The sequence below is a fragment of the Camellia sinensis genome, chromosome 13, assembly GCF_055761805.1.
Source record: "Camellia sinensis isolate YWXY chromosome 13, ASM5576180v1, whole genome shotgun sequence".
Taxonomy (NCBI): domain Eukaryota; kingdom Viridiplantae; phylum Streptophyta; class Magnoliopsida; order Ericales; family Theaceae; genus Camellia; species Camellia sinensis.
The window spans coordinates 86,562,554-86,572,680 of NC_138973.1; the positions used below are offsets into that span (position 1 = coordinate 86,562,554).

The 10,127-nt window shown below is 34.9% G+C and overlaps 1 protein-coding gene across 16 annotated transcripts in view; it reads right to left on the reverse strand.

The window, feature by feature from the left end:
• LOC114276653 (uncharacterized) overlaps positions 1-8,614 on the reverse strand; it is a 30,560-nt gene extending 21,946 nt beyond the window's left edge. For 13 of the 16 annotated variants that reach the window (XM_082902765.1, XM_082902761.1, XM_082902763.1 and 10 more), the window contains exons 1-4: positions 8,219-8,541; positions 651-905; positions 377-501; positions 201-245 (exon numbers count right to left, since the gene is read on the reverse strand). In XM_082902765.1, coding sequence (XP_082758891.1) covers positions 201-245; positions 377-501; positions 651-905; positions 8,219-8,383 — 590 coding nt within the window. In that variant the 5' untranslated portion in view covers positions 8,384-8,541. Of the gene's footprint in view, positions 1-200; positions 246-376; positions 502-650; positions 906-8,218 lie in introns of all 16 variants that reach the window. The other 3 variants (XM_082902760.1, XM_082902764.1, XM_028218455.2) reach the window with 3 other exon arrangements.
• Positions 8,615-10,127: the final 1,513 nt, after the last annotated feature.

Sequence of the window (10,127 nt, forward strand, 5' to 3'; positions counted from 1 at the left end):
TTGTCTTAAATATGGGTAGGTCATTTACGAACAGGCTTCAAGGGTCCCACATCCTCTTCCAAATTATTTACTCCGTTTTCAATTATTGCAGGGAGTGGACCACGGGGGTGAGGGAGTATAATACATAGGCAGGAAATACTTTTAATCACTAAAGCTTTAAATTAGTAAAATGACATCTGCAGCTATGGAAAAGTACTCACTTGAAATCATATCCACTCCCTGGCTGCAGCACCTCTGGTGCCATCCTATAAACCAGAGAGAAATTAAAATCTCATACACACAAATAAGAAAAGATTTCTAAAGAGCTGGAGAGGTCGAAGAAGAAGAAGAAGAAGAAGAAGAAGAAGAAGAAGAAGACTTTCTCAATATAGCTTACCAGCAAGGAGTTCCTACAAAAGTATTTCTTGAGCGTTTTCTATCACCTCTGTCAAACATGCAAGCTGAAACACCAAAGTCAGCGACCTTTACCATCCCATTACTATCAAGAAGTATATTTCCAGCCTGCAACAACAAATGTTCAACAAACCAGATTGCAACCTAGCCAACCTAGGTGATTTAAAAGAAAAAATGAAAAATAAAAAGAGAAAAAAAGGGGGAGGGAGGAACAGATCTAATCACTGCAATAATGTGTATCTTTAGATTTTACAAACCTTAACATCGCGATGAATATGTCCATGTTGATGTAGGTACTCCAAAGCCTTGAGAGTTTCTTTGAGGATAGAACCAATGGCAGACTCTTCAAATCCATCTGAATATGCAATCTTCATGAGGTGTAGACAAGAACCCTCAGCCATGAATGGCATAACCACCCAAAGGTTTTGGTCAACGACAAATGAGCAATATGCACTAATTACATTGGGATGATCTATCAAACTCATTGTTTGTGCCTCCCTACGAATGTCATCCTGCAAAAAAGCACAGGGTTATGCATAAAAAACTAAAGAGAACCCATAATTCACTGGACTCATAACAAACGACCCATGACCAGTGTTACTGTATAGGTCATTTCTGCAAGACCTGAACTATTGACCATTTACACGCTACATTTATAAAGTCTGGCCTTCACAAACACAAAAGCATTTAACTAGCCTAATAATGAAGGAGGCAACAAGTAAAAACAATGAATAACGATGTTTTAAAACAAGAAAAATGCGAGACAGCATAGAATATCAGAATCCAAGCAGTTGAAATGTGTGGAACACAAGAATAATATGAATGCAGTGTACAATTGCAGATAAACTGCAGAATATCTGCAGAAGAATCAAGAATTCAGATCAGAAGAAAAACATGTTGATTATATAATTCATTTACAACATGAGGGGGAAAATGGATTCATCTATTAGTGTTATGGTTATTTAGAAAGGAACAACCCCCAAAATGCATTGAAGTGATTGTCTACCCAGTCATTATTACTCACAAGGCATCTTCTTCACAGAATTGAGGGTACAATCAGGAAGAAGTCCATGGTCAAAAAGTTGCAGATTTTGAAAGTCACCATCATGAAATCACTACAGAAATGGAATTCTCCATAAAGTAGAAATAGTCTAAAGACATAGTGGTAGTGATGCAGGACAACCCTATGAATAATTAAATCTAGAATTCTATAAGTTTTATGGTGGTTTAAAGTTAAAAATCAGTTGAATTTTTAGAGTTTCAATTAATGTATGGAATGAACTAGGTTTTGGATTGATAAAAATGGGGGAAAGCATATCAAAAAAGGGCTGTTTAGGAGCTGTGAACAGTAGCTCATGAACAGTAAACTGAAAAGAAAAGAAAGAAGAGAGGAAAAGAAATTGGAAGAAGCATAATTGCTGTATTAATTCTCTCAAAACTATTCTCTATTAAATTAGAAGCAATGCATGATTTTCTATAAACTTTAGAGACTTCCTCTTCCAACTAGGACTATGATTCCAAAATAAATAGGTAACTACTAAACTTTTGACTTCTAACACCCATCCAAGACCATATAAAACCCAAAATAAAAATTAAATATATAACTTGACCCATATGAGGGTCACCTCTACAAACCATGCCCAGCAAACCTAAAAATTACCAAAATACCCCTAACCTTAAAAACTTAAAGAAATTCATTTCAAATTAACCAGTAACATATTTAACCAAAAAAAAAAAAAAAAAACACAAATAGGACTCTAATAACACTACTAGCTTGAAACCATGCCACTTCTTTAACTTTGCTTCTTTTTTTTTTTTTGGCCCTTCTTATGGATTGCATCATTCTCCCCTAGTTAGAAAAAACTTGACCACAAGTTTTAAAGTGTTAAAGTATAGGAATCCATGAACTCTGCAATTGCATCCATGATTTCATATCAAAATCTTCAAGTTGATGTTGTTCTTTCTTATTTAGTGGAGGTAGCAATGAAAGCAAATGAATGTTTTCCTATTCCAAAGGAAATTTTTTTGGGAATGACAAAATCAATTGAATAGAAAATGAATCCTTTAATTGGAAGGGTTGCAAAATTCAGCCCATTCATTCCATTATCATTGGCCTTGCAATGCCCTGCTCATACTTGATTTGAATAGTCCAATTTGTATCAGCAGTTATGGATCCCAAACTCTAAATCTTTTCTTCAACCAAAATGTCAATGAACAATTCAACCTTGTAATCCTCTAGAATAAAATCAACACCTAGTAGCAATATTTTGGGCATATTATACTTGCTCACAGGTGTATTATATGTCGGAGGTTATGACAATTGTGACTCTGGCATAGAGTTCATATCATACTGGACATTATTCATAGGTGGAGACTCAATAGATGATTTTATCAGAAAATTCAAGCAACACATTGGTGAGCTTTAAAGAATATTTTGCTCAAAATCAGCCTCTGGTTGCTTTAATTCTTCAGTCTCTACAGCTTGTATTGCATCCAAATCCTTAATTTGACCTCTAGCCTCTTCTTGAGCAATTTGGGAATCCACTTGTAGGTCTTTTTCCTCATGAATGTAGCCCTTTTATCCTTAATAATCTGGTTTTCTTTCGTTTTGGGTAGGATTTGATTGTTTTCTTTCACTTGTGACTTCAATTGTGCAAGGTTATGATCACTGACAACAGACTTTGGTTTCGATGCTACTTATCTCCCACAATTTTGACGCTGCAATTCTCCCCTCGTGGTGAGCTTAAAATCAGCTTTAAGTCTAGTGCATGGTAACATTATTCCACATATTGTCTTTGAGTTTTAAGTGCCCCATATCTTTATGTATAATCCTCAAAAAAACTATTTCCATATTTTGAATTTACAAGTTGTCCACATGACTTTACATGATTAATTTGAAGGAATATACTTTTCTTGAAGCCTAGCTTTCAACTTTTGCCGTGTGTTTATTGGAGGCAATTTCAATCTTCTTATGGTGGTGTTTGGGAACCTAGGTTCCAAATTTTTTTCTCATTTTTTTCATTAAAAGACAAACTTTTTACAAAACCAAAAAAAACACATCCAAACAAAATATCACATCCAACCCTATAATCATTTCACTTTTTCTCTCACAAACATCACATCCAACCACATAAAAACCCAACTATCTTCCCAAACACCAAAAATTTTTTATCCAATAAAAACCTACAACTAAAAAAACCTACATAAAAACCCACTTCCCAAACACCATCTATATCTTTCTTCAACACAATACCACCAAAGTTGTGACAAACCTACAAGTTTCAACTTAGCAAATCTTGTTTTCCGATCATCTATCCAATCATAGCAATCAAAAAATTCCTCAATTAAAGCAAGCCAATTGGAGACACCATGGGACAATCATGTCCTTCAAAATCTGAAACTTCTATCTCGCAACATGTGATATATTGTGACTTATAGGATCTCCCACTTTGTAGAGATGTAGTGGCGAAACTTAAGCTCTGATACTAAAAATGATGCAGGATAGTACTGTGAATAATTAAATCTAGAATTCTAGAGTTTTTATTGTGGTTAAAGCCAAAAATTTGTAGGAATTTTAGGATTTGAATTAACGTATGGAATGAACTAGGTTTAGGATTGATAAAAATGAGAAAAAGGAGATCAAAACACGGCTGTGAATAGTAGCTCATGAATAGTAAACTGAAAAGAAAAGAAAGAAAAAGAAAAAGCCTAGGCATTGCACCTAGATTCCATAAGCCTCAGACCTATGTTTGATTACATCACACAATCTCCAAAGAACTATAATTGTTGTATTAATTCTCTCAACACTATTTACGATTGAATTAGAAGCATTACTTGACTTCATCTAAACTTTAGAGATTTTTTTTACCAAATAGGACTATGATTCTAAAATAGGTAATTACTAAACTTTTGACTTCTAAAACCTATGTAAGACCAAATAAAACCTATAAATAAAAATAAAATACATAACTTGACCCATATGACAACCCACGGGAGACCCTTAAAACCCATATCTAACAAATCCAAAGTTATCAAAATACCCTTAACCTTAAATATTAAAGAAATGCATTTAAAACTTCCCAGTAAATTTAACCCAAAACAAACACAAACATTTTTTTAAAATTTTTTTTGCTACCTGGTTATGCCAGCTGAGTCAACCTGCAATTGACTAGTTTGACCTGTGAAAGTTTGAAACATCCATCGAAATGTGTCATTGGCTAGTCGGAATCCAAGACTATGATCTTAATGTGTCAATGGCTGTCCTAATTCCAACAATTATGATCTTAGATCCAAGCTGGTCACTTAGGCCGAGTGACCAGCTAGAACTCAAACGAAAGCCAACAAAGATATGAGAAGAAAGAAGTGTGCAAAGACCAATTTTTGTGTGTGTATGTTTGAATCTCTCTCCTTCAATTACAAAAACCACGGGTTAGTTAATGTAGTTTAGAGTTCTCTAATTTGCATCAACATAATTCATATCTATAAACCTAATATTGCATCACTAGTCCATTGAATGGGAACAGATTAGAGGTCTCATAATAGCAAAATGTTGGTACAATAATGATAGAGAAGTATCATATACACTGAAAATGGGTGAAAAGTATAGTAAACAATTGTGTTATACATATTGTACTTGTGACAATCAATGGTGATGTGGGCAGACATAGACCTTTAAAAAATCATGGAAGGCACTGACATGGCACAAGACCACCGAAGGTGAAGTGCGAGAGAACTAAGGTAGCCTTAGAGTGAAGAGAAAGAATGGAAATGAAGATGAGCCTATAATATGTGGAAGAGCTACATTTTGTATGGAAGGGCCCTTCTTTTATAAGAGTTTTGGGTCATGGAGGCCAGCTTACCCTCAATATTGTATCAATGAGCTGTAGTGAGTAGGTATCATACACACTTCGAGGAGCTACAGTAGCTATGTGTGATACACCGTACGAGGTGTTACATGCCTTGGTTAAAGTATAATATTGTAGATGTGTCTCTCATATAAGACTGGTTGAAGTAGAGCAAGCTTGAGGGGATGATTCGGGCAACTTTGATAATCGCTTAGATCTAGTTGCCAACCTAGAAGTCCTTGGTAATCTCACATGGGGTTGTTAGACCATCACTAGTCTCAAAAACTTAGGGTGTGTTTGGTTTGTGTTTGTAGAGTAGTTTTTGAGATAAAAAGTATGAAAACTTGTTTGATTTGCCTTTTTTTAGAAATGGTTTTGGAAAATTATTTTGGGAAGAGAGTTTTAAAAAAAGTGATTGATTTGATGTGTATGAGAGAGTGAGTGATTTTGGAAAGTAGGTAACCAAACAAAATTTTGAGATTTTTTTTGAAAAATTTTATTTGGTTTGATTACTCTTGAAAATTTGTTTGTAAAAAATTTTTCTCAAAAATTTTTCTGAAAAACAAACCAAACAAGGCCTTAGGCTCTCCAGCACCCTTTTTCAAGTGTAACCCTGTCTTGCATGTGAAGATGCAATCATCCAAACACAGAGAGAAATAGAATGCAATGGAAAAGAAAAATGCAAACAAAAAGACTTGAACTTAAGACCTCCCCCAACCTAAGCTTTGTTGTCATGTTAGCTCATGACTAATTCTAAAAGTCTAAGCTATTAGGAAATGGACCCAACTATATTTATTAAGCTCTCCAACAAAGGTCATAGATTGCTGGGGCATCTTATGACTTAGGCAACCCAAGTGGATTACAGGCCCTGCTCTAAACCTAGGTAGGGGTGATAGAGCCATGGTGCAAGGTCGAAGTCAAGCAGGGCCTTGGCAAGTCCAGGCAAGGCAAAATGGTTGTTTAGTGGTCGGTGTACATAGAACCTAAGCAAGACTTGGGGCAAGACAAGGCAAGGTGGATGAGCCGTATAGCAAATGAGGTGAGGCAAGCATTGAGGCTATGCAAGGTGCCTTGTCCAAGTGAGGTGCCTAGGCGAGGAGAGGCCATGACATGAGGCAAGGCTCATGCCTTTGTGATGTGGATACAACCTGTTAAGTTTTTGTAATTAGCAATCTTGTTGGATAAAACTCCATTCAGTTGTATTTTTATTCACTCTATTGTATCTATGAATTATGAGAGTTTAGATGCGAATCCAACCTGAGTTATGCCTGAGTAGAGGAGTTTGTGTTGACATTCCGTATCTTGTTTTGAGCATTCCTTGTTTACCACTTCGCTGACTAAGTACGGGCCTGGGACAGTGCCCAGGTAGGGTCGAAGGGCAGCACCCCGAAGCCAAGAAGAAGTCAAACTAGTTTAACCACTTGAGCGGTCTTTTGTGCACTCAGGCAGTAAAGTGGTTCATCCGGTATCTTTGTCTGCGTTCTGAACTTCTAGAAGATAGGTTTTACCGCTTGAGCGGTGGATGTTGTGCTCGAACAGTTGGCCTATATTGCCTTTAGTTACACAGCTCGAGCGGTCTTCACGGCTCAATTTAGTATAAAGTGCGCTATTTGCTATTTTTAGGGTGGAACCTGTTCAGATTCTTAGAGATGAAGAGAAAACAAAGTGTTCTATATTAGAGAGTGTTTATATATTGTTTTCCTTGATGATTTGAGGGTGATCGATTGATCAACGAGCTTCATATTGACTATCATCAAGGGTTGTTTTGTTCTTTCATTAAAAGAAAGAGGTGTTTATCGGTGGATTCTGAAAAACTTGGGCCTAAATCTTTGGTAGATTTCGGAATGGCTCATCGTCGTAGATTCGATATCGGCATTGTAGATTTAACGTTGGGCAAAGCAATTTCGTAGTAAAGAAAATGGTGGAAGAGGCACATCAGGTTTGGTTCAATTCGGGCGTGGATTCGCTAGGTAATTGAGGGTTCTCGTTTGTAGTTTTTTTTTGTCTTCTTAGTGGATTGTTTTATAACTTTGGCCCGTGATTTTTTATCACAATTGGAGGAGTTCAATAGTGATTTTTTTCATATTAAATTGTTGTGTCGATTTGTTGTTGATTGTTTGATTGGAATTATTATTTATTGTTTAAAACTGAATCATAATCACAAATCAATATCTCAGGGATTTTTAGAATTTTCACAACCCTTTCTAGATGATAAAGTGGCAGTACATGTGGGTTCAGATACCTACACTACTTAACTCGGGTTTCTCCTCGGGCCTTTTCAGGTTATAAAACATTCTTCCATTCTGCGCATGCAATAACACAACATTTTGACAAATTAAAAGCTTTTAAAATCAAATATGGGTGATAAAAGTTCGATGGCGCATTCGATCAGTGGATTTTACTAGTTGAGCAATAAGAACATATCATCTTAGTGACAGCAATGAACCTACATAGATAGCTTTTCGTAATACTACTGCTTCCAAGTTCCATACCAAATGAGTGGCCTTTTGCCATCACATTGATTTATATTGCACTTGGAAACACATTCAGTGTTCTCACAATCTCAACTCCAAATGACAAAAGGTTAATGATTTGACCCAAAAATCTACTCTGCTACCAAATGCTCGTTACTAACTAACTCAATGCCACCTTAAAGTTAACACAAAGAGTTCAGCAAATTCAACAATCCAACGCAGCAATTAAAGCTACACGAACTCAGAATCTACTAGAACAATAAAAAATGAGAGATTTTATCAAATTCGGGATCTCAATTCTCACTTTGTTTAGTCTTCCTCGATCAAAACAATCAAATGAAAACCACAACACAAGATCACAAACTCAAAAACTGAAATCCAACCACTGTTCCCAATCCAATCTCAATCAAAAAACCTCATCTCAGAATCTCACTAATTCAACTTGCATAAATTCAATCCAATCCAATTCAATTCAACAAAATGAGTGAAGAAGATAAGAAGACGAACCAGATTGCTGTTGCAGCGATCGAGATCCAAACACTTGACGGCTACAACTTGATTGAAAGGAATATAGATCGCTCTATGCACGGTCGCACTCGCACCATGACCGACCTCTTCCAGAAGCTTGTAATCCTTCGGATTCACCGAGTAACTCTTCCCAACACTTCCCATACCTGGAGAATCGCTCTGAAAACCACCGAACGATGATCGGAAAACAGCTTCGGAAAGCCGTCACAAACCGCTATGTAGCATGGACTGCCATGGACTGCCTGTGTCGTATTGGCATTTTCTTTTTTTCTTTTTTCTTTTCTTTTTCATCCGATTACTTTAGCTACTTTAAGATACTTTTGATTTTTTTTAATTTTTTTTAAAAAGAAAATTGATGATAAATCTAATATAAATAAGGCATAAAGCATTAGGTTCCGTAAATATATATATATATATATATATATATATATATATATTTTGTTAGTAAGAGGTCCATTTGTGAGATAGTTTGGTGATAAGTCTTTTATTTGTTTTGAAAGATATTTTATTTATAATTTTACCCCTTAATTTATCTGTTGATTTTTTTTTTTGTCTGATGACTTTCTTTTGACTATTTGTTCAAATTTGTATTTATCTATTCAAAGTTTTTAGACTATTTGTTCAAATTTATATTTATTTGTTGAATTTTTATGCCTTATATGTTAATTTTTTCCCTATTTGTTCAAATTTTGTGGGTTTCTCTCTCTATCTGTTCAAATTTTGTGGGTTTCTCTCTCTAATTTTCCCTATCTGTTGAAATTCTTGTGCTAATTTTTCTTATCTATTGGAGATGAACATCAAGTGCCATTTCATTAAGTTTTTGCTAGATTTTGGTTTTACAACGATTAGCATAATCTGTTCTATACATTTCTAAATATTCTTTTTTCATTTGGCTAGGCCGCGATTTCGTGGGGATTTCGTGCTCATCAAAGTCTGGTTATATACGGGAGAGAAATAATATGTTTCTTGCGTTCCCAAAAAGCATTTGGAACATTACTGCAAATTTCGGTTTGAAATTCTTTTTCAAGTATTTTGATTTTATTCTGTAAAGAGGATTATTGTAACATTTGTTCTGTTGTAAGAAAATGAATTTTGTTTGAAGAAATTTAATTTGTTTCTCCTTAAAGCTGACTAGATCTTCAATTTGATCTAATTCCTTAGTATAAGGTTCTGTAATAAATTCCCAAATAAGAGGTTGATTACTGATGGTTGTGTTAATACCTATGGGGTCTATTTTTGTGATGAGCATAAGTAAACACAAAATGGTGTTCTCAGAATAATAGTTTGGGACATGTTTCGAATGAGGGCAAATGAGGTTAGAAGACAAATGCCCTGGTTACAGATTAAAACTTCTGGAAGTTTATACCTAATTTGCATCGAATTACCACTTGCACTGGTTAAAAATTGAGTGGTTTTCTAGAAATATTTGGTAAAAACCAAACCTTCTTGTATACAATTCATGTCACTGCCACTATCAACTAAGGCTACTGTATCTTTTATCATAAAATATGATTTTATAATAAACGTAATTTTGATATACCATTTTTGGAAAGTAACTTGATTCATAATCATCAAGTATTGATTATCAGTTTGTTCTTTACTGGATTTTTTTTCTGTTGCAAGACCTTTATCTTTGGTTGAGTATTTCTGTTGAAGCTGAGTATTAATTTTCTTGATATCAGCTATGATGGAAAGATTTCTTGTTTAAAGATGTTTAACCTCTGTTTTTAAAACATTAATTTCCATTTTTAAGTCCTGGATAGTTACTGGTTTTTCAATGGTTGAAAAGTTCTGAAGACGTTTTAATACTTCTTTCATACTATAATGTTCTACAGGGAGAACTTCTTCTTTTTTTTTTATTTATTTTGATAACACATTTCTAAAAATT